Here is a 26,543-nt window from a genome sequence, read left to right on the forward strand (position 1 = left end):
TAAAGAATTCTGATAAAGAAAGAGATCTAGGGGTGGTTCTAGATAGAAAACTATCACCTGAGGACCACATAATGAATATTGTGCGAGGAGCCTATGCCACGCTTTCTAACTTCAGAATTGCTTTTAAATACATGGATGGTGATATACTAAAGAAATTGTTCACGACTTTTGTTAGGCCAAAGCTAGAATATGCAGCAGTTGTGTGGTGGCCATATCTTAAGAAGCACATCAACAAACTGAAAAAGGTGCAAAGACATGCTACTAAGTGGCTCCCAGAACTGAAGGGCAAGAGCTACGAGGAGAGGTTAGAGGCATTAAATATGCCAAAACTAGAAGACAGAAGTAAAAGAGGTGATATGATCACTACATACAAAATAGTAACAGGAATTGATAAAATCGATAGGGAAGATTTCTTGAGACCTGGAACGTTAAGAACAAGAGGTCATAGATATAAACTAGCTAAACACAGATGCCGAAGAAATATAAGAAAATTCACTTTCGCAAACAGAGTGGTAGACGGTTGGAACAAGTTAGGGGAGAAGGTGATGGAGGCCAAGACCGTCAGTAGTTTCAAAGCGTTATATGACAAAGAGTGCTGGGAAGACGGGACACCACGAGCGTAGCTCTCATCCTGTAACTACACTTAGGTAATTACACACACACACACACACACACACACACACACACACACACACACACACACAGCCCGTAACAGCTGTCTAACTTCCAGGTATCTATTTACTGCTAGGCAATCAGGGTGAAAGAAGCTCTGCCCATTGTTTCTCGCCGGCGCCGGGAATCGAACCAGGGCCACAGGGTTACGTGTCCAGCGTGCTATCCACACAACCACCGGCGCCCCACACGCGCCCACACACGGGCGTGTATACTCACCTAATTGTGCTTGCGGGGGGTTGAGCTCTGGCTCTTTAGTCCCGCCTCTCAACCGTCAATCAACTGGTGTACAGATTCCTGAGCCTACTGGGCTCTATCATATCTACATTTGAAACTGTGTATGGAGTCAGCCTCCACCACATCACTTCCTAGTGCATTCCATCCGTTAACTACTCTGACACTGAAAAAGTTCTTTCTAACGTCCCTGTGGCTCATGTGGGTACTCAGTTTCCACCTGTGTCCCCTTGTTCGCGTACCACCCGTGTTAAACAGTTTATCTTTATCTACCCTGTCAATTCCCCTGAGAATTTTGTAGGTAGTGATCATGTCTCCCAGTACTCTTCTGTCTTCCAGTGTCGTGAGGTGCATTTCACGCAGCCTTTCCTCGTAACTCATGCCTCTTAGTTCTGGGACTAGCCTAGTGGCATACCTCTGAACTTTTTCCTGCTTCGTCTTGTGCTTGACAAGGTACGGTCTCCATGCTGGAGCCGCATACTCCAGGATTGGTCTAACATATGTGGTATACAGGGTTCTGAATGATTGCTTACACAGATTTCTGAAATAAGTTTTGATGTTAGCCAGCCTTGCATATGCCGCTGATATTATTCTGTTTATGTGGGATTCAGGAGACAGGTTTGGTGTGATATCAACTCCTAGATCTTTCTCTGTCCGTTTCGTGAAGGACTTCATCTCCCATTCCGTATCTTGTGTCTGGCCTCCAATTTCCTCCGCCTAGTTTCATTATCTTACATTTATTTGGGTTGAACTTTAGTAGCCATTTGTTGGACCATTCCTTCAGTTTGTCTAGGTCATCTTGTAGCCTCATACTATCTTCCTCTATTTTAGTCCTCATATTTTTTTGCATCATCAGCAAACATTGAAAGGAACGAATCTATTCCCTCTGGGAGATCATTTACATATATCAGAAACACTATAGGTCCAAGGACTGAACCCTCTGGGACTCCACTGTTAATGCCTCGCCACTCTGAGACCTCACCCCTCACAGTGACTCGCTGTCTTCTGTTGCTTAGGTACTCCCTTATCGAATGAAGTGCCTTCTCTTTCACTCCTGGTTGCATCTCCAGCTTGTGAACTTTCTGGCAATCCACAAATACCCAGTCTGCCCGCCCCTCTCCTTCTTAAATGATTTTTGTTGCTTGATTGTAGAATTTATTTAATCCTGTGAGGCATGATTTGCCATCCCTGAACCCATGCTGATGCTGTGTTACAAAGTTATTTCACTCCAGATGTTCCACTAGTTTTTTTGCACAATCTTCTCCGTCAACTTGCATGGTATGCAGGTTAGGGACACTGGCTTGTAGTTCAATGCCTCCTGTCTATCCCCCTTCTTGTATATCAGGACTACATTAGCTGTCATCCAAATTTTTGGCAGTTCACCTGTTACCAGTGATTAGTTATACACCATGGAGAGTGGCAGGCACAGTGCTTCTGCTCCTTCCTTTAGTATCCAGGGTGAGATTCCATTTGGGCCTATAGTCTTTGTCACATCCAACTTTAGCAAATGCTTCCTTACCTCCTCACTGGTAATCACAAACTCCTCTAGTGGTGCCTAGTTAAATATTCTCTCTCTTATCCCTTGACTTTCGCCTTGCCCTAATGTGAAGACCTCCTGGAATTTCTTATTGAGTTCCTCACTCACTTCCTTGTCGTTTGTAGTGAATCTGTCTGCTCCTATCCTTAATGTCATTAAATGTTCCTTCACTGTTGTTTTCCTCCTGATGTGACTGTGCAGTATTTTAGGTTGAATCTTTGCCTTACCTGCTATGTCATTTTCGTATTGTCTTTCTGCCTCTCTTCTAACCCTGATGTATTCATTCCTGGCGCTCTAGTATCTTTCTCTGCTCTTAAGTGTCCAGTTATTTCTATAGTTTCTCCACACCCTTGTACTTTATTGCTTTGCTAGTTTACATCTCTGATTAAATCATGGGTTTCTCGTCAGCATTTCGTTTTTTTTTTCTTTTGGACTGGGACAAACGTGTCTGTTGCCTCCTAACACTTCTGTGTGACGTAGTCCATCATGCCTTGGGCCGTCTATCCTCTCAGCTCTGTTTGCCATGATATATCTGTTAGGAATTTTCTTATCTCTTCATAGTTTTCCTTTCGGAATGCCAACCTTTTGTTTTCAGGTCCCTTCCTTGAGCAAATTTACCCTAAAAACCCTACTTCGATCAGATGCTCAAACATCAGTACACTGTGATCGCTCATTCCCACGGGGGCTTCGAAACCGAATTCCCTTATGTCGGAGTCGTTCATAGTGAAGACTAGGTTGAGTCTCGCTGGTTCATCGTTGCCTCTCATTCTTGTGGGTTGCCTGACATGCTGGCTTAAAAATTTTTTTGCCGGAACCCTGTGAGACTCCACTGGTAACTTCACGCCAATCTGAGGTCTCACCCCTCACTGTAACTCTCTGCTTCCTATTGCTTAGGTACTCCCTTATCCACTGGAGCACCTTACCAGCTACACCTGCCTGTCTCTCCAGCTTATGTACCAGCCTCTTATGCGGTACTGTGTCAAAGGCTTTCCGACAATCCAAGAAAATGCAGTCCGCCCAGCCCTCTCTTTCTTGCTTAAACCGTGTCACCTGGTCGTAGAATTCTATTAAGCCAGTCAAGCAAGATTTACCCTCCTTGAACCCATGTTGGCGATTTCTCACGAAGTCCCTTCTCTCTAGATGTGTTACCAGGTTTTTTCTCACGATCTTCTCCATCACCTTGCATGGTATACAAGTCAAGGACACTGGCTTGTAGTTCAGTACCTCTTGTCTGTCGCCCTTTTTGTATATTGGGACCACATTCGCCGTCTTCCATATTTCTGGTAGGTCTCCTATCTCCAATGACCTACTATACACTATGGAGAGTGGCAAGCAAAGTGTTTGCACACTCTTTCAGTACCTATGGCGAGATCCCGTCTGGACCAACAGCCATTCTATCATCCAGATCCAGCAGGTGTTTCGTGACCTCCTCTCTCGTAATTGCGAACCCTTCCAAGGCCGCCTGGTTTACTTCTCTTTCTCCAAGCACAGTGACCTCACCTTGTTCTATTGTGAAGACCTCCTGGAACCTCTTGTTGAGTTCTTCACACACCTCTTTGTCATTCTCTGTATACCTGTCCTCGCCTGTTCTAAGTTTCATTACCTGTTCTTTCACTGTTGTTTTCCTCCTGATGTGACTGTGTCGTAGCTTTGGTTCAGTCTTGGCTTTGTTTGTTATATCGTTTTCAAATTTTTCTCTGCTTCTCTTCTCACCCTAACATACTCATTCCTGGTTCTTTGGTATCTCTCTCTGCTTTCTGGTGTTCTGTTATTCCGGAAGTTCCTCCACGTCCTTTTGTTCAGACCCTTTGCTTCCATACATGCCCTATTATACCATGGATTCTTCTTTTGCTTCTCGGATTTTTCCCTTTGGGCCGGGATGAACCTGTTTACTGCTTCCTGATACTTTTGGGTGCAATAGTCCATCATATCTTGTACAGACTTATCTCTGAGGTCTGTGTCCCAAGGTATTTCGTTTAGGAAACTTCTCATCTCCTCATAATTCCCCTTTCGGTATGCCAACCTTTTGTTTCCTAGTTCTTTTTGGGGGGAGATAATTCCTAGCTCTACCAGGTATTCAAAGTTCAATACACTGTGATCACTCATTCCCAAGGGTGCTTCCATCTTAACTTCCCTTATATCCCACTCATTTAGGGTAAATATCAGATCGAGCATGGCTGGTTCATCTTCTCTCATTCCTGTTGGTTCCTTGATGTGCTGGCTTAGAAAGTTTCTTGTTGCCACGTCCAGCAGCTTAGCTCTCCATGTTTCTGGTCCTCCATGCGGGTCTCTGTACTCCCAATCTGTCTTCCCGTGGTTGAAGTCTCCCATTATTAGTAGTCCAGATCCATTCCTGCTGGCAACAGAAGCTGCTCTCTCTATTATGTTAATGGTGGCCATGTTGTTTCTATCATATTCCTGTCTGGGTCTTCTGTCATTTGGTGGTGGATTATATATGACTACGACTATAATTTTTTGTTCTCCAGTTGTTATGGTACCTGCAATGTAGTCACTGAAACCCTCACAGCCCTGAATAACCATCTCCTCAAAATTCCAGTCCTTTCTTACTTAATTCCAGTCCTTACCAGCAGAGCTACACCACCACCTCCTCTTCCTTCTCTCTCTTTCCTCATAACATAATAGTCACACATAACATAATGTGTGTGTGTGTGTGTGTGTGTGTGTGTAATTACCTAAGTGTAGTTACAGGATGAGAGCTACGCTCGTGGTGTCCCGTCTTCCCAGCACTCTTTGTCATATAACGCTTTGAAACTACTTACGGTCTTGGCCTCTACCACCTTCTCACCTAACTTGTTCCAACCGTCTACCACTCTGTTTGCGAAAGTGAATTTTCTTATATTTCTTCGGCATCTGTGTTTAGCTAGTTTAAATCTATGACCTCTTGTTCTTAAAGTTCCAGGTCTCAGGAAATCTTAGCTATCGATTTTATCAATTCCTGTTACTACTTTGTATGTAGTGATCATATCACCTCTTTTTCTTCTGTCTTTTAGTTTTGGCATATTTAATGCCTCAAACCTCTCCTCGTAGCTCTTGCCCTTCAGTTCTGGGAGCCACTTAGTAGCGTGTCTTTGCACCTTTTCCAGTTTGTTGATGTGCTTCTTAAGATATGGGCACCACACAACCGCTGCTTATTCTAGCTTTGGCCTAACAAAAGTCGTGAACAATTTCTTTAGTATATCGCCATCCATGTATTTAAAAGCAATTCTGAAGTTAGAAAGCGTGACATAGGCTCCTTGCACAATATTCTTTATGTGGTCCTCAGGTGATAGTTTTCTATCTAGAACCACTCCTAGATCTCTTTCTTTATCAGAATTCTTTAAAGATTTCTCACATAATATATAGGTTGTGTGGGGTCTATGTTCTATTCCTATTCCATAACATGGCATGTATTAACATTAAATTCCATTTGCTCCATATACTTATTTTGTCCAGGTCTTCTTGAAGGGCATGACAATCATCTAAGTTTCTTATCCTTCCTATTATCTTAGCATCATCAGCAAACATGCTCATATAATTCTGTATACCAACTGGTAGATCATTTATGTAGACAATAAACATCACTGGTGCAAGAACTGAACCCTGTGGTACTCCACTTGTGACATTTCTCCATTCCGATACATTGCCTCTGATCACAGCCCTCATTTTTCTATCCTTTTCATTTCTTTTCTACCATTTTCTTTCCTTTTCATATGTGTGTGTGTGTGTGTGTGTAATTACACCTAAGTGTAATTACCTAAGTGTAGTTACAGGATGAGAGCTAGGCTCGTGGTGTCCCGTCTTCCCAGCACTCTTTTTCATATAACGCTTTGTGTGTGTGTGTGTGTGTGTACTCACCTATATGTACTCACCTATATGTGCTTGCAGGATCGAGCATTGACTCTTGGATCCCGCCTTTCTAGCTATCGGTTGTTTACAGCAATGACTCCTGTCCCATTTCCCTATCATACCTAGTTTTAAAAGTATGAATAGTATTTGCTTCCACAACATGTTCCCCAAGTGCATTCCATTTTTCTACTACTCTCACGCTAAAAGAAAAAACCATCATATGGAAAAAAACATATTTGGTTGTGTGTGTGTGTGTGTGTGTGTGTGTGTGTGTGTGTGTGTGTGTGTGTGTGTGTGTGTGTGTGTGTGTGTGTGTAATTACCTAAGTGTAATCACCTAAGTGTTGTTACAGGATGAGAGCTAGGCTCGTGGTGTCCCGTCTTCCCAGCACTCTTTGTCATATAACGCTTTGTGTGTGTGTACTCACCTAGTTGTACTCACCTAGTTGTGTTTGCGGGGTTTGAGCTCTGGCTCTTTGGTCCCGCCTCTCAACCGTCAATCAACAGGTGTACAGATTCCTGAGTCTATTGGGCTCTATCATATCTACACTTGAAACTGTGTATGGAGTCAGCCTCCACCACATCACTTCCTAATGCATTCCTTTTGTCAACCACTCTGACACTAAAAAAGTTCTTTCTAATATCTCTGTGGCTCATTTGGGCACTCAGTTTCCACCTGTGTCCCCTTGTGCGTGTGCCCCTTCCAACGAAGGGGTCTTCGTTGGAAGACCAGCGAAGTGAGGTTTAATTCCTGTAGTCTCTCCTCGTAGCTCATACCTCTCAGCTCGGGTACTAGTCTGGTGGCAAATCTTTGAACCTTTTCCAGTTTAGTCTTATCCTTGACTAGATATGGACCCCATGCTGGGGCTGCATACTCCAGGATTGGCCTGACATATGTGGTATACAAAGTTCTGAATGATTCTTTACACAAATTTCTGAATGCCGTTCGTATGTTGGCCAGCCTGGCATATGCCGCTGATGTTATCCTCTTGATATGTGCTGCAGGAGACAGGTCTGGCGTGATATCAACTCCCAAGTCTTTTTCTTTCTCTGACTCCTGAAGGATTTCCTCTCCCAGATAATACCTTGTATTTGGCCTCCTGCTCCCTGCACCTATCTTCATTATATTACATTTGGTTGGGTTAAACTCTAACAACCACTTGTTCGACCATTCCTGCAGTTTGTCTGGGTCTTCTTGAAGCCTCAAACAGTCCTCTTCTGTCTTAATCCTTCTCATAATTTTGGCATCGTCCGCAAACATTGAGAGAAATGAATCTATGTGTGTGTGTGTGTGTGTGTGTGTGTGTGTGTGTGTGTGTGTGTGTGTGTGTGTGTGTGTGTGTGTGTGTGTGCGTGCGTGCGTGTGTGTGTGTGTGTACTCACCTAGTTGTACTCACCTAGTTGTGCTTGCGGGGGTTGAGCTCTAGCTCTTTGGTCCCGCCTCTCAACTGTCAATCAACAGGTGTACAGGTTCCTGAGTCTATTGGGTTCTATCATATCTACACTTGAAACTGTGTATGGAGTCAGCCTCCACCACATCACTTCCTAATGCATTCCATTTGTCAACCACTCTGACACTAAAAATGTTCTTTCTAATATCTGTGTGGTTCATTTGGGCACTCAGTTTCCACCTGTGTCCCCTAGTGCGTGTGCCCCTTGTGTTAATCAGCCTGTCTTTATCAACACTGTGTAATTACCTAAGTGTAATTACCTAAGTGTAGTTACAGGATGAGAGCTACGCTCGTGGTGTCCCGTCTTCCCAGCACTCTTTGTCATATAACGCTTTGAAACTACTGACGGTCTTGGCCTCCACCACCTTCTCACTTAACTTGTTCCAACCGTCTACCACTCTATTTGCGAAGGTGAATTTTCTTATATTTCTTCGGCATCTGTGTTTAGCTAGTTTAAATCTATGGCCTCTTGTTCTTGAAGTTCCAGGTCTCAGGAAGTCTTCCCTGTCGATTTTATCAATTCCTGTTACTATTTTGTACGTAGTGATCATATCACCTCTTTTTCTTCTGTCTTCTAGTTTTGGCATATTTAATGCTTCTAACCTCTCCTCGTAGCTCTTGCCCTTCAGTTCTGGGAGCCACTTAGTAGCATGTCTTTGCACCTTTTCCAGTTTATTGATGTGCTTCTTAAGATATGGGCACCACACAACAGCTGCATATTCTAGCTTTGGCCTAACAAAAGTCATGAACAATTTCTTTAGTATATCGCCATCCATGTATTTAAATGCAATTCTGAAGTTAGAAAGCATTGCATAGGCTCCTTGCACAATATTCTTAATGTGGTCCTCAGGTGATAGTTTTCTATCTAGAACCACTCCTAGATCTCTTTCTTTATCAGAATTCTTTAAAGATTTCTCACATAATATATAGGTTGTGTGGGGTCTATGTTCTCCTATTCCACATTCCATAACATGACATTTATTAACATTAAATTCCATTTGCCAAGTGGTGCTCCATATACTTATTTTGTCCAGGTCTTCTTGAAGGACATGACAATCATCTAAATTTCTTATCCTTCCTATTATCTTAGCATCATCAGCAAACATGTTCATATAATTCTGTATACCAACTGGTAGATCATTTATGTACACAATAAACATCACTGGTGCAAGAACTGAACCCTGTGGTACTCAGAACCCTGTGGAACTGTGTGTGTGTGTGTGTGTGTGTGTACTCACCTAGTTGTGCTTGCGGGGGCTGAGCTCTGGCTCTTTGGTCCCGCCTCTCAACCGTCAATCAACAGGTGTACAGGTTCCTGAGCCTATTGGGCTCTATCATATCTACCACATTACTTCCTAATGCCATTTGTCAACCACTCTGACACTAAAAAAGTTCTTTCTAATATCTCTGTGGCTCATTTGGGCACTCAGTTTCCACCTGTGTCCCCTAGTGCGTTTGCCCCTTGTGTTAAACAGCCTGTCTTTATCAACCCTGTCGATTCCCTTGCGAATCTTGAATGTGGTGATCATGTCCCCCCTAACTCTTCTGTCTTCTAACGAAGTGAGGTTCAATTCCCGTAGTCTCTCCTCGTAGCTCATACCTCTCAGCTCGGGTGTGTGTGTGTGTGTATGTGTGTGTGTGTGTGTGTATGTGTGTGTGTGTGTGTGTGTGTGTGTGCGTGCGTGTGTGTGCGTGTGTGTGTGTGCGTGCGTGTGTGTGTGTGCGTGCGTGTGTGTGCGTGTGTGTGTGTGTGCGTGCGTGCGTGTGTGTGTGTGTGTGTGTGTGTGTGTGTGTGTGCGTGTGTGTGTGCGTGTGTGCGGGTGTGTGCGTGTGTGTGTGTGTGTGCGGGTGTGTGCGTGTGTGTGTGTACAATACAATACAATACAATTTTATTTAGGTAAGGTACATACATACAATAAATATTTACAAGGATTGTTTAACTTATAGGTAGAGCTAGTACATACAATGCCTAAAGCCACTATTACGCAAAGCGTTTCGGGCATTAGTGTGTGTCTAACCAAACAACAACTGTGGCCGAGGTGCGGGGAGCATCTACAACCCGGCCTGGGAAGCACATACGAGCAGTGAATGTTAAACACCGAGGTATAAGCGGGAGGAAGGTGCACGAGCCCAATACATGAGCCTCGCGGCTCCCCCTCCACTGTCACCCAGCGAATAACCAACATCCTCTTGTCATTTGTATGTGCTCAGTTATGCATCAGCAGTGTCGATCACTCTACCGTGCACTGTGTCCTCACTACGGCACCATCCTCACCATACTGTGCACCGGTGTCCTCACTACGGCACCATCCTCACCATACCGTGCACCACTGTCCTCACTACGGCACCATCCTCACCATACTGTGCACTAGTGTCCTCACTACGGCACCATCCTCACCATACTGTGCACCAGTGTCCTCACTACGGCACCATCCTCACCATACTGTGCACCAGTGTCCTCACTACGGCACCATCCTCACCATACCGTGCACCACTGTCCTCACTACGGCACCATCCTCACCATACTGTGCACCAGTGTCCTCACTACGGTACCATCCTCACCATACCGTGCACCAGTGTCCTCACTACGGCACCATCCTCACCATACCGTGCACCAGTGTCCTCACTACGGCACCATCCTCACCATACTGTGCACCAGTGTCCTCACTACGGCACCATCCTCACCATACCGTGCACCAGTGTCCTCACTACGGCACCATCCTCACCATACCGTGCACCAGTGTCCTCACTACGGCACCATCCTCACCATACTGTGCACCAGTGTCCTCACTACGGCACCATCCTCACCATACCGTGCACCAATGTCCTCACTACGGCACCATCCTCACCATACCGTGCACCAGTGTCCTCACTACGGCACCATCCTCACCATACTGTGCACCAGTGTCCTCACTACGGCACCATCCTCACCATACCGTGCACTGTGTCCTCACTACGGCACCATCCTCACCCTACCGTGCACCAGTGTCCTCACTACGGCACCATCCTCACCATACTGTGCATCACTGTCTTCGTTACAGTTACATCTTCACTGCACATCGTGCAACTGGGAAAAAAACATACAGATAGGCCTAGATAGGCCTAGATACATATAGGATACATATAGATAGATAGATAGATACACATAGGCATAGGCCTAGAATAACACATACTGCATGTGTACTATATTAGGCTAGAGACAAAGTAGTTTAATCCTAGGATTGCTAGGAGAGGTTTGACTAGTTCTTGTATTTATGTTGTTAGTAATAAAAAAAGTTTCTTGTTTGTCCAAATTAAATTTTAAAAAGTATCTTTTTTCTGGTGGTCCATCACGACATATTGGTACTGTCATCCACATAGTTACTATAAGTATTTTCATTTTAGAAGGATGGGCTGGATTATTGACATGAAATCCAATAACCACATTATATACAAAATTTCGTTATGGTAAAATAGGATTAGGTTCAACGTATTTTCTTTGTGTTATAATTCGTGTTGGCCTGGGTTCGTATCCAGGCCGGGGAGGATTGACTGGGTGCCAGTCCTTAACTATAGCCGCTGTTCACCCAGCAGTGAATGGGTACCTGGTTGGTAAATGATTTGGCGAGTTGTATTCCGGGGAAATATTAGGATTAAGGACCTGCTGTGTGCTAGTAGCTCTACACAAATGTAAGAACTCTTGTATATATAAAATAAAAATATAATAAAATAATATGTATTGAAGGAGACTACAGAGACACTACATGCTCTCCCCGGCTTGGCGCTTTCTTCTGATAATTACTTACACATTACTGAGCAAGCAACTCCGCCTTTGTTGTGGCTCCATAGAAAGATGTCTTCATTCATTTTATCTTTATGTCAACTGCAAAGAACAAATTCTTATTAATCTTCAACTGTATTTGAATTAAATTTAGATTAGCGTTAAGCATTGGCGTTGCCAGGTTCAGTCTAGCTAATTTATCTATTATTTTTTTATAATCCACCTCAGTTACCAACTCTCTTTCAGTGGAGAGCAAAGGTAACCCAAGACAATCTATCCTCGCCCATTGTAGAACGAAGTATAACTTTGTGTTTCAGCCGACTAAAGAGTTTAAGAAAATGCTGAAACAACGGCACTTTTGACAAATTTGATGAGGGGAAGCGTTTGCTAACCCAACCACTTGGGCTGGACGGTAGAGCGACGACCTTGCTTCCAGCGTTCAATCCCCGACCGTCAAAGTTTTTTTATTATTATTATTATTTTCTACCACAGATGTGGCCACGCATTTACAATGCTAACCAGCATATATACAATTTCTTCTGTCCTCCATGGACAGGGTTAGAGATGTGTTAAACATATAGTTCAAGGGCTTATTGAACACTCAACCACAGAAGGTGATTCGGTGCTTTTAAAATGCTAAGCTAACCTACATACGTAAATACATAGTTACACAGATTTACGTATGCCTTACATAAAGTATTCGATGTGTCTTTTACATAGTGTCATTAATGTGCATTTACAAAGGTGAAATGTAATTCTGATCAGTTTCCATATATACTTTATACACATACATATACATACACACACACATATTCGTACATATACATATATACATACACACATGCATTCACATACATTTGTCTCTTTTACTCTGACAGGGTGAGATAGCTGATAGAGAAACTAGAGAGATTAAGGTGCTTTTACAAGCTCAGGTTATATAGTTACATCACATACATACATTGTATGTATGATACATTACATGGTTAATCTTGGGTACAAGTCCAATATATCATCAAGTGTTCCAGTACTCATTTAGTAATTACACAGTTCAGCATACCTTAGCCCAGGAGGGCGAAAGTCAGTCAATATGGGACATTCTACAATATAATGTTCAAGAGAGTGCATGTTTTCTCTTTCACAAAGTTGACACATTGTGTACTCGACATTTGGGTTTTGAGAAAGCTGCCAGATACGTCTATATCCCAGGCGTATTCTGGCCACTATAACATCACATTGCCGGGTTCTTGTTCTATTAGTCCCATATGTGAATGTCTCCTCACGATATCTATCATAATATTTAATGCTACAACTTTTAGGTCTTTGTGAATTTGTTAGGTCGGTGAGATCTTCAGTAGATATTTGTTTAAGTATTCTCTTTGTCACTGCTAATGAAACACCCATATCAATTTCTACCACTGGTTTTCTACAGGCTGTCTTTGCAAGCATATCAACAGTGTCATGCCTTGAGATGCCAACATGTGATGGTATCCATAGGAATTTAATTTCAAATCTGTTTTCTTTAGCAGCTAAAACATTCATTCGAATATCACTGACTATTTTCTGGGTGTCACTACTATGTGCGTTCAATGCCAGGAGTGCACTCTGCGAGTCACAGTATATAAGTCCACTGCCTTTGTCTTTTAAAAATTCAGTAGCAAGGTATATGCCTGCAAGTTCGGTTTGAGTTGTACTTGCCCAGTCATTGACGCGCTTCATTGCTGTATGTACGAGAGAAGATTGTTCAAATATATTGCATGCACATCCGGTACATCGTCCACCTTCTACAGAGCCGTCGGTATAGCACTGATACACATCGTTACCCATACTCTGAGTACTTTCAGTGATGCTTTTCAGTGTTAACTGTTTTAATAATGTAGAGTGCACACTATCTTTCTTGGGCGCATTTACAAAATCAACTGATAGATCCCAGTTATCCCATGGAGTAATTGGTTGATTAATCATTAATTGAGTTGGGTACATATTTAATATTTTGATGGAGTTGGCTACCTTGTAGAACCAAAATACATAATCAGATTTCGTTCTTCTTCTATAGACCTCAGGTGAGTGCAGCATATTAGAAAGTTTAGCTTGAAACTTCATGTGTTGTCTAGATCTACTCAATGCCTTCACGCCGAAAACTGTGCTAATAGACAAAACTCTCTCACTTATGGTAGGTAATTTTAACTCTGCTCTCATATTAACTATTCTCGTGGACTTTGGAGCCTCAAGGACGAGACGCATAGCTTCATTTTGCAAGGTTTCAAGATATTTCAGCTCTTTGTCAGTATACAGTGTGAGATGTAGAGCATTGTAGTCAATCACAGAGCGTATAAATGATACATAAAACATTCTAGCAAGTCTCACGTTAAGCCCATGATTGACACCAACAAGGACCCGTAAGGGCTTTAATCTCTCCCACAGTCTCCTCTTGAGAGAAGAAAGGTACCCAGGGTCGTTAATGGGGACACCAAGGTATCTGTAAGACTCGCAGTTCTCAAGTACTCGCCCATCTATATGTGCTGCTCTTTACTACCACCAAGAACTAACATGCTTAAAAGTAATTAGAACTAGAGACTACTGTGGGGAGTATATCTTCGCCAGTTTCAGAGTCAAGGGTGCTGAGTCTATCCTGACTGTGGGAGCAGTCTATAGAATTCCTAACACTGATGTGTCCGAATTCAGCTCTAACCTTAGAAATCTAATACTAGATAACAGACTGAACAAAAACCATCTAATTATCGCAGGGGACCTTAATATTGATCTCTGCGAGCCTGAAAACCCTCCTGCTGTCAGCTTCCTCAAATGTATGAATTCCTGCTTCCTCATACCCTTAATCACTAGACTTACTAGAATCGCTGATAGTACTGCCTCTGTTCTTGACCACATCTGGACTAACATAACCTCTCCACTTACTTCAGGGATAATCACTGATAGGACCACAGACCATTACCCATCATTTCTCCTAACCAACATTAATAAACCACCTCTAGATACAAGGAAGATAAGCTTTAGGCTGCACAAAGATACTTCTATAAGCAACTTTTTTGCTGCTGCTGCTAATATCAACTGGGAGGCTGAATTAGGTGACATAGTGAACATCAACCTAGCAGTGCAAACATTTCGTCAGAAAACTCTGGATCTCTATAACTCCCACTGTCCAATGCTAACGAAACAAGTCACAAATAAAACGTTAAGCACTCCATGGCTTACAAAAGGTATACTTAAATCTATTAATAAAAAACATGACCTTGAGAAGAAGTATAGGTTAGGAGTCGTCTCCAAAGAATTTTCAAAGATTTACTCATCAATGCTATTTAAAATAATTAGAAGAGCCAAAATAAAATACTACGAAAATAAATTTACCCAAATTAAGGGCAACATTAAGAAAACATGGAGCACTATCTCCCAAATATTGGTATCAAAAAAGATTTTGAGTAAAAAACCAATTCTCCAATCCAACGATGATGGTGTGCTTTCAGTATCTGACACTGCTATTGAATTCAATAGGTTCTTCTCATCCATTGGGACATCCCTTGCTCATGATATTCCATCCTCACTCACTAATATTAAAGACTACCTTACAGGTAACTATCCAGAGTCTCTGTACCTAACTCCCGCTAATTCCTCTGATGTTAATGAGGTAATCCTTTCCCTTAAAACTAAGTCAAGCGCCCTTGATGAGATACCATCTCTAATTCACTAAAAAAGACTCCAGCTTTCTAGCTCCTGCCATTGCATTGCTCTTCAACAAATCACTTGAACTCCAAACCTTTCCGGATATTCTAAAAAAAAAAAAGCGAGAGTAACCCCAGTCCATAAATGTGGTGATCTTACTGATGTCAACAATTACATACTTATATCAATTCTGCCAACCTTATAAAAAATATTTGAAATGCTAATCTACAAGCAGCTTTACTCATATCTAGCCAAACTCAATATACTTAGCTCTTACCAATATGGTTTCAGACCCAATAAAAGCACTAACGATGCATTAATTAGCATGATTAACTTGATATATGCAGCTCTTGTTAAAAATGAGTTCCCTGTAGGATTATTTGTGGACCTACGTAAGGCTTTTGACACTGTCAACCACCAAAACCTTCTTCTTAAATTACATCATTATGGAGTCAGAGGTCACTCCCTGCAATACCTTCAGTCTTACCTTACTGGCAGGCTCCAGTATGTTTCTGTGAATAATTCCATCTCTCCTACCTTACCCATAAACATTGGTGTTCCACAGGGCAGCACACATGGCCCTCTCCTCTTTCTCATCTACATTAATGATCTTCCAAATGCCTCTCAACACCTCAAACCAATCTTATTTGTTGATGACACAACTTTCATTTTCTCCAGTCCTGACCCTCTTGCTCTAAATGCCACGGTGAATATTGAACTAAGTAAAGTCCATCTTTGGCTAACTGCCAACAAACTCATCCTTAACATTGACCAAACTTTCTATATTTTGTTTGGTAATAAATCCTCAAATGAAATTAATCTAAGAATAAACAGTAGACAAATTAGCAACAAAGTTGATGGTAAATTCCTTGATGTCCTCAATGATAACAAGTTGAATTTCCAGGAACACATTCTAAATATAGCAAAAAAAAATGTCTAAAACTGATGGCCTTCTTTCTAAGATCAGATATTATGTACCTCGCCCTGCCCTGTTGACGCTCTATTACTCTCTCATCTATCCTTATCTCAACTATGGTATTTGTGCTTGGGGTTCTACTACCTAAAATCATTTACGTCATCTAATTACCCAACACAAAGCTGCTATTAGAACAATATCTAACTCTGGCCCCAGACATCATTCGGTACCCCTTACTCAGATCTCTGAATATGTTAGATATTAAGTCCCTGCACATCCTCTCATGTGTATTTTATATATATAAAACGCTGAACTGTAATGTCAATCCTGACCTTAAAAGCTTCCTAGAAGGTTGTAACAGAACCCATGAGCACCACACCAGAAACAAATACCTATTTGATATTCCAAGAGTATGACTTAATCAAACTAGAAACGCGTTACAAATCAAGGGACCCAGAATGTGGAATGACCTTCCCAATCATGTTAAAGACTGTACCTCTCTCAACCAGTTTAAGATAAAAGCTAAGTTCTCTCTATTTAATGCCATGTAACCTACCTTACCCCTAAATGTCAACCCATATCTTACTATTTTAAACAATGCTGTTTGTTGACCAAATTGTACATTTGCTATTCCCCCCCCCCACTTTCTTTATTTTTTATTTTTCAACACAATTCGTTGTCGGTGACTGAGCCGGTAACGGGGAGCCGGTGGCTGAGCGAACAGAACACTGTACGCGTGATCCTGTGGTCCCGGGTACGATCCCGGGCGCCGGATTGAAACAATGGGCAGAGTTTCTTTCAATGGGCAGAAAATAGGTACTTGGAAGTTAGTCAGCTGTCACGGGCTGCTTCCTGGGGGTGGAGGCCTGGTCGAGGACCGGGCCGCGGGGACACTAAGCCCCGAAATTATTTCAAGATAACCTCAAGAATCAAGAATTTATACTTTAATCTCAATTCGTATTAAGTTTTAGTCTAAGTGTTTTTTCCCCCTCACCTTGCCCGAAACGTATGCGTACTGGTATGGCATAGGTATGGCGTATAGCATGGTATTGCTATTAGAACAATATCTAACTCTGGCCCCAGACTTCACTCGGTACCCCTTACTCAGATCTCTGAATATGTTACATATTAAGTCCCTGCACATCCTCTCATGTGTATTTTATATATATAAAACGCTGAACTGTTTTATAAGACGCTGATAGGTCTTATAGTTTTATAAGACTGATAGTTTTATAAGACTGTTTTTATAGACGATGATATGTTTGAACTATATATAAGACGCTGATAGGTCAATCCTGACCTATATGCGTCTTTAGGTATTGTATGTACTAGCTCTTTCTTTAAATCCAACATTATGTTTGTAACTCATCTGCAATAAATGTATCTTTACCTGAATACAGAATCTGAATCTGAATGGTAATGTTCCTTGAGAAGGGTCGCAACGCCAGATTTGACACCAAGCATGACACTTGCCCCATCACTAGCAAATTCTATAAGAATGTTTCAAATATGTCATCAAACCCATGTTAACTGAGACAGCTCAAAACATGCCTAGCAATAGTTGCTGCTTTCTGATCAGGTTTCTGAAACCTATTTTGTTTGCTGATGATACTACCCTCGTCTACTCTAACCCCAACCCACATACACTAAATAATGTTGTTAATAATGAACTAAAAAAAAGTACAATTATGAATGTCAACCAACAAACTAACACTTAACATAGAAAAGACCTACTACATCTTATTTGGAAGCAAATCTACAAATGCAATTCAGCTTCAGATAGATAATGTAAACATTAACAATAAAAATGATGGAAAGTTTCTTGGCCTATTCCTAGACAAGAGACTCAACTTCAGCACCCACATACAACACATAACTAAGAAAGTCTCTAAAACAGTTGGGATACTCTCCAAAATCAGATATTATATACCTAACTCTGCTCTCATCTCTCTATATTATGCACTAATCTATCCCTATCTTAATTATGGTATCTGTGCATGGGGTTCAACCACTGCCAACCACCTCAAGTCCATCATCACCCAGCAAAAATCTGCTATCAGAATAATATCAAATTCTGCTTTCAGACAACACTCAGCCCCCTTGTTTAACTCCCTAAACATGCTAAACATAATCTCACTCCACAAATTCTCTTGTGTCAACTACATTTACAAAACCCTGTTCTTAAATGCAAATCCTGCTCTGAAACTCTCCCTGGACAGATGTAATAGGACCCATTATCACCACACCAGAAATAAATATCTCTTTGATATCCCCAGAGTCAAACTTAATCTGTGTAAACACTCTATGCAAATAAAGGGACCCAGTTTATGGAACTCACTAATGAATTGAAAAGCTGTCCAACTTTTGCGTCATTCAAAAACAAAACTAAAAAGTACCTAATTTCATCTTCATAGTTTTTTTACTTTTTGCTTTAAAATTGCACTGTATCTATTGCTACCCAATCTTTATGTACCCAATCTGAACATCTTTATCATTGTGATCATTGCTGTCTTCTTATATGTGCTATCAATCTGCTTTATAGTGTCTATTAATCTTGTTTAAATTACCAATCAAGCTGTCAACGTAATCAATCAGAGCTTTAATATACCAATGTGCTTTAATATACTTAGTAATCTCTCTCATTTCATTTTTCTCTTGCAATGTATCTGTTATATTTTTATTAATTCTGATAGAATTTACCTACTTAAAATTATCAGTTAGATCAAGGACCTGCCCGAAACGCTGCGCGTACTAGTGGCTTTACAAGATTGTAAGTACTGTACTATGCTATGTATTCTCACAAACCCAATGTACCTTCTTGTATATAAATAAATAAAATAAATAAAATAAGGTATTCAATTACACCTAAGAACATGAAATGGGGATTACCTTCCTTATCACTTTCACATTTCAAGTAAATTATGAAGGTTGTTCTAATGCTGTTGATTCAACAATGAGAACATAAATTTTGTCAGTTATCTGCTTCATATGCTGGGAAATTTTCATTGTTCATATTATTTTCTTTTTCATGTCAGTTTTGTCGTTTTACCTGCCTAGTATTTAATACTAAAATATACTATTGTAAGAATAAAGAATATCTGGCTAATGAACTACTGCTAAAGCCATGAACATTATCGCTGAATATTCGTATCCAAAATATTTGCATGTTGCCAACAGTAGGTTGGCAACTTTCATACCGTTTGTCTGGCATAAATGGACAGGAAGCGTTCACCTGCGTCAGGTATTATGTTCCCATTCCTACCACCACAATTATTCTCCTTTACTTGTTAAATATATACAAATTTAAATATTGTTGAATCTTTAAAGAAAACGAAAAAATATCATAACATTATTAACTTATTAGTGATGTATACTAATATTTTCCTGCCACGATCAGCCATCACCCACACCCCATCATCTCCCTTTCCCTTCCTCCTCTCTCTCCCTTTCCCCTATTCCATCATCCACTTGCAGAGACGCTCCGGCGAGCTTCGGCAGCACTGCACCACTGGTGATGAACAGAACTTGATGACCAGAAGACCTGCACGAAGCGCCAATATGTATCGTAGGCTATACTCTCTTTTTACCGTAGGCCTAAGTTTTTTCTTACTTTAGAGGGAAGGCCTACAGAAGTAGGAATTGCCTTCTATCTTCAGACTATAATAAAAGCTGTACCTACTAGAGCTCACTTTAAAGTCTCATATAATACGTTTCCCCAAAACGCGATCTTCTATTGGCTTTACTGCCAGTTACTAATGCTGAAGGTAGATTTTATTTGCAGTTAAGCTTTCGCCTCCTTGGGATTCATTCATTTCCGGAATCTAGTATACGACTAACCTTATGGTAACTAGGCTAAACTAATTAAAACTGTAAATAGACTCTTGCTGTATATTAACAAACTCTACAACAATTCTTTTTCAGTTTTGTAAATTGCATAACTGAACGAATAGTGGGGTTCACCTCTTGAACCTATTATACATGTCCCAATGTTATCTTTCCACTATCACTTACCCTCAATTCATATCATATCTTCTCAACACTGTAATAATAATAATGATCATGATAATAATAATATTAATAATAATAATAACTAGTATTGTCCGGGGACAGACAGCCTGTGTATGTACATACGTTAGGCTTGTATTGAGGTCACCCCAAGTACTGTATATTCTTTTGATGTGGGCTTCAGGAGATAGGTTCGGTGTGATATCAACCCCAAGGTCTTTCTACCAGATTCTTCAAGGATTTCATCTTCAAACTGGTTGTTTGTGCCCGGCCTCCTGGTCACTATACTTATTTTCATTGTTTTACACTTAACTGAGTTAAACTCTAGTCGCCATTTGTTGGACCATTCTTTCATCTGTAGTCTCATGCTATCTTACTGTTTTAATCCTCCTTATAATTTGTGCTTTTGCAAACACTAAGGATTAAGTCTACATCCTCTGGAGGATTGTTTACATATGTGAGAAGCAGAATAGGTCCAGGTAAAAAAAAAACCTGTGGGGTTCTTGATGGTAACATCTGGCCATTCTGAGATATCTCCCCTCACAGTAACTCACTGTTTTCTGTTACCTATATACTTCTTTGTCCACTGGAGCACCTTACCTGTTTCTCCTGCCTGTCTCTCCAACTTATTCATCGACCTCTTATGGGGTTACTGTCAAAAGTTTTCCGAGTAAACAAAAATGGTCTGCCCACTCTTCACATCTAATTTCTGTCGTCTAATTTAAATATTCCGTTGAACTTGTGAAGCCCGATTTACAATTCTTGAAACCGCGTTGGTGGTGTCACAAAATTCCTTCTTTCCAGATGTGCTACTAGCTTTTTTCTAACGATCTTCTTATTTTCCTTGCATGGTACACAATTTATGGACACCGAACTGTAATGCAGTATCTCTTTCCTGAACCTTTTTTGTATAATGGGACTACTTTAGATGTCTTCCAACTTTCAGGTAGGTCTCCTGCTTCCAGTGACCTATTATACACCATAGTGTATTGACCTAGTTGTGTTTGCGGGGGTTGAGCTTTGCTCTTTCGGCCCGCCTCTCAACTGTCAATCAACTGTTTACTACTTTTCCCCCACATCACACACACCCTAGGAAGCAGCCTGTGACAGCTGACTAACTCCCAGGTACCTATTTACTGCTAGGTAACTGGGGTATTCAGGGTGAAAGAAACTTTGCCCATTTGTTTCTGCCTGGTGCAGGAATCAAACCCGCGCCACAGAATTACGAGTCCTGCGTGCTATCCACCAGGTTACTAGGCCCCCTTGGTAGTGGCACTCATAGTGCTTCTGCTCCCTCTTTTCCATAGCAGTTCCAACAGTTGCCTCCTAACCTCATCTCTGGCAATTTCAAATTCTTCTAAAACTGTTTGGTTTACCTCTATCCCTCTCAGTTCAGGTACTTCTTGCTCTATTGTGAAGACCTGGAATCTCTTGTTGAGCTCTTCTCATATCTCCTTGTCATTCTCAGTGTATTTGTCGTCCCTTATCAGTGTCTACTGAAAAATGAGGTCTAGTCTTTTATGCCTGCCTACTATAGCTATGCCCGCCTACTATAGCTATGCCCGCCTACTATAGCTTTGTTGTACCTGTTTTGATATAATTATCTATTCTAATGTTTGAATTCATTGTCAAATTTGACCTTAAAGTGGTGGATGGAGGTGGCTTCTACAACTTCCTTCAGTGCATTCTATTTGTGAGTGCGTGCACACGGCATTTTTGGATTATGAATATTATGAATAAAGTTGCTTTAATAACGAAAAGCTACAGATGCGTAAATTAATGCATAGTAACTTGAACACTCCAATAAAGTCAAGTACCGTATGATAAGCGCAGTTAATCAGCAGACATTTTAAGATCAATAATACAAACCCATATATAAATAATAAATATGTAATATATATGGTCAACATATAAAAATATATTTACCTATTTAAAAGCCAGTATTAATAATGGGTTTAAATACGGAACAGCACACTGTTTGAAAAGCGAAAATATGAAGTGTTTCGTTATTGTGTACTTACACTTGATCATCTTGGTGTGGAGGAGCGCTCCTTATCATGCTACGGTCTCAAGTGACGCCGTGCCCTCCAGTCTTCACCTTCTGTGCTGCATCGGGTAAATATTAACAGCCTGGGAAGTGCATTACTTTAAATAATCATAGGACCTTATTCCTCACATGTCTATGAATTTATATTAAATGTTCTGGAGAGAGCAGACAGATGGTTACATCAATGTTCTCTCTCTTCTTGTAAACCTCTTGATTATAGCTTTGGGCTATTGGCAGAGCTGGCTAAAACTGCCATGGCATACGTGACACAACTGACCTTGCCCAGTACACAGCAGCGTACATCAACACTCATACGATGCAGCAAATTACGTGTCAAGCGAAGTTATCTCATACATAAAAAGTTTGTTTTGACGACTCGAGCAGCCAGGTGACCTCTCCGCACAAGGTGCACACGAGGATATCATATACTGTTTTCTTCGCCAGGATTGACATCATGACACATGTAGCAGTTAGTACTTTTCACATCGCAGCATCACTAGCTCCTATATAACGGGCACATTGATAGCGGTAACACCTGGTGGTTGCCAGGGAAGGTGAAGGATAGTTGGACAAGTGAGCATGCAGGGGCTGGAGACCCTAGCCAGCACCTTGTGGGACGCCACACTCGCTCTCACTGTCTGCCTCACGCTACTCCCTCCTCTATTCTACTCTTCCTTACTTAAAACTCAGATACCATTTTTTCTACGCGATAGTTGTATTAAACTAGAACTCTGCATAATGAATAATTTATTTGGATAAAGTAATTGGCGAAAACTGTTTCTGCAACTTTTTTTCCATAGTTAAAATACGCATTGATAACTGTACAATCCAATGGACGCGTTGTCAGCTTGTCATTAAATAGTAACTTTGTGCTGTAAACTAATGCCGTTTAACGATTCAAGTTGACGTGATAAAAAACGAATTACATTAAACGTGACTTCCTTTCATGATAACAACTTCGAGAATCATAAATCAACGACCAATGAGGAATAAAAATATCAATTCTTGTATGGTAACAGGTAGCAAGGTTCAGTGCACGCCTGGAGGCGCTCTCCGCGAGGTCGCCACCCACGGATTTTCATGTACGGAATAATTAAATTAGTGTCCATAGATTTCATAAATCAGAAAGCTCAATTTTGTTGACATTACAACAAATATCACAGCAAGACAACAGTGAATGCACACTCGATCTTGAAAAGTTGCAGTTATAGGAATTATCAATGCGAAAATGGGAGTTATCGTACTACACCTGGTATCACCCAGTCATGGAGGATATCATAAATTATATATTTTCGTCAGCGAAAACAGGTCTGAGCACAGAAAACTGACTACACAAAATGATACCAAACAATATGAAAACATAACAATAATGAAAGCAGACGAAAAATAGAAGAAAATATATGAATATTGAAACTATGAGTAAATTATCAATAAGGAATAAAGAAAACATACGATTAGCTAGGAAAGTATAGTGCTGAAGATCAAGTACAGGAGTGGCTGCAACATGCAGGTAGCCTACTAAAGCCAAACACCAAATTCAGGCATTAATTAATAATTATAATTCATTGTGTCGGGGGACAGGCAGCCAGTATATATACACAGTATATGTTAGGATCATATCGAGGTCCCATCCTTCCCCCCAGGATCGAATTACTGACCCTCCCCTGGATGCAACCACACAACACGCTAACTCCTGGTTACTTGTCTACTGCTAGGTGGACTGGGGCAGTAGGTGATCGGAAACATGCCCAACCATTTATGTCATGTCTGACATTCGAACCCGGGATTCCCGATTGTGAGTTGAGAACCAACCCGACTGAAACTATTTCAAAGTCTGTCTTTGTATTTTGGAAGTTCTGCCACATCCACTTTAAAACCAATATCAGCGTCACTGCTAAAATGAATACCTATAGAAGTATAGAAACACGAAAGAAAGATATGCAATAGTTACCCCCATCCATCCTCTTTGAATATCAATAACAAAAAACGGATGGCACTTAAAAGCGCTAACTATATTAAATTTCACGTAAACGCTTACTTTCCTTTGCGGTTACCTTGCGTTGATTCCAGGGGGTCAAGGTCCCCCGCGGCCCGTTCTCTGAACTAAACTAAAAAAAAAAAAAACGTTTTCTGACCAGCCCTCCTGGTTGATGGTCTAGTCAACCAGGCTGTTGGACGCGGCTGCTCGCAGATTGACGTATGTATCACAGCCTGGTTGATCAAGTATCCTTTGGAGGTCCATATAATAATAATAATAATTTATATGCAAGAAAGTACTATCGGTTGGTGATATTACATAAGATTGGTATTTTTACATTCATGCAAAGCTCCTAACACGAATAGCGTTTCGGGCAGATTCTTAATCTAACATATCATGTAAGATGAAAAGGTACAGTGTAGCAAGGTTTTATATTCAAATTCAAATTCAAATTCAAATGTTTATTCAAGTAAAGTACATACATACAGGGTGTGATACAAATATTGATGAATTTATAGATAGAGCTAGTACATACGATGCCTAAAGCCACTATTACGCACAGCGTTTCGGGCAGTAATAACTGCAAACAAATAACTGCAATATCTATTTACTTATTTATTTATTTATTTGTTTATATAAAAGAAGGTACATTGGGGGTTAAGAGAGTACATAGAAATGATGTTGATTTTACATTCTTGTAAAGCCACTAGCACCCATAGCAAGTCCTTAAACTAAAAGATAATTTTAAGTAGATAATTTACAGTAAAATTGACAAAAAAATTTACAGGTACATTGTATGAAATTTTGAAACAATAAACAAAGATTAGATTAATACACAATAATAACAGATAATTTAAAAGATAATTTACAGAAAAATTTACAAAAACTGTTTACAGGTATATTATAAGGAATTTTGACACAATAAACAAAGATTAGATTAATACACAGTAATAACAATACACAATAATGAACAAGGATTACTAGGCACATTAGGATAAAATTTGAGGGTTATACATTGGTTCACTGTAGTACAATTTGAGGATCATTTCAAGGAGTAATGCAGTAGAATATGCACTCAATATAACAACTATGATATCAGATGATATCAAAGATTACAATGGTAAAGTTATATGGTTTAGGTACATATATTGGGGGATTGGGTAGCACTAGATATAGTGCGAGTTAAAGCATTAGGTAGGAAACTATGAAGATGAAATTAGGTACTTTTTGGTTTTATTTTTGAATAAGGCAAAACTTGGACAGCTTTTCAATTCATTAGGGAGTGACTTCCATAGACTAGGTCTCTTTATTTCCATTGAGTGTTTACACAGATTAAATCTGACTGGATATCAAAGAGATATTTATGTCTGGTGTGGTGATTATGAGTTTATATAAGTTGACAGTGATTACACTGATGAGGATATATGTCTTAGGTACTAATATTGGGGAAGTGGGTAGTACAAGATACAGTGTGAGTTTGAGGCACAAGGTAGAAAACTATAAGGATGAAATTAGGTACTTTTTGGTTTTACTTTTGGGCATGGGTTCGAAATTTGTTTAATTCATCAGGAAGTGATGTCCAAAGGCTGGGCCCTTTTATTAGCATGGAGTGTTTGCACAGATTTAGTCCGACTCTGGGGATATGAAAGAGATATTTATTTCCGGTGTGGTTCTTATGGGTTCTGTTACATCTATCAAGGAAAAGTTTCAAATCAAGATTAGGATTTAGGAACAAGGTTTTGTACATGTAGATAGCACATGAGAATATGTGGAGTGAGTGTATGTTTAGCATGTTAAGGGACTTAAACAGAGGGAGGCTGTGTGTTGTCTGAAGACAGACTTTGTTATAGTTCTGATAACAGATTTTTACTGAGTGAGGATGGGCTTGAGGTAATGTACAGTTTATGTTTATGTTTATTGTTTATTCAGGTAAGGTACATACATACAAGTGATGTTACATTAATGGATCAATATATAGATAGAGCTAGTACATACAATGCCTAAAGCCACTATTACGCAATGCGTTTCGGGCAGACTGTGACACTGCAGCCAACAGTGGTTGACCCCCATGCACAGATACCGTATGTAAGATAGGGATAGTTTAGTACATAGTATAATGAGAAGAGAGCAGAGTGGGGAACATAATATCTGATTTTAGAAATTATACCGACCGTTTTTTGAGAGTTTTTTGGTTATGTGTTGTGTGTTGGTGCTGAAGTTCAGTCTCTTGTCTATGTATAGGCCAAGGAACTTCCCTCATTTTTATTGGTAATGTTAACATTGTCTAACTGAAGTTGAATCTGACTTGACGATTTACTACCAAATAAAATATAGCAGGTCTTTCTATGTTTAGTATAAGTTTGCTGGTTGACATTCATGAGTAGACTTTTTTTAATTATTTGTTGACAATATTATTTAGTGTG

At 40.4% G+C, this 26,543-nt stretch overlaps 1 protein-coding gene across 1 annotated transcript in view; it reads right to left on the minus strand.

Annotated features, from left to right (window-relative positions):
* Positions 1–22,792, minus strand: part of LOC123769443 (uncharacterized) — a 91,644-nt gene extending 68,852 nt beyond the window's left edge. Inside the window, exon 1 of the mRNA XM_045760546.2 lies at positions 22,117–22,792. Coding sequence (XP_045616502.2) covers positions 22,117–22,126 — 10 coding nt within the window. The 5' untranslated portion in view covers positions 22,127–22,792. The remainder of the gene's footprint in view (positions 1–22,116) is intronic.
* Between the last annotated feature and the right edge of the window lie 3,751 nt (positions 22,793–26,543).

This window comes from Procambarus clarkii, chromosome 63 (assembly GCF_040958095.1).
Source record: "Procambarus clarkii isolate CNS0578487 chromosome 63, FALCON_Pclarkii_2.0, whole genome shotgun sequence".
NCBI classification, from domain to species: domain Eukaryota; kingdom Metazoa; phylum Arthropoda; class Malacostraca; order Decapoda; family Cambaridae; genus Procambarus; species Procambarus clarkii.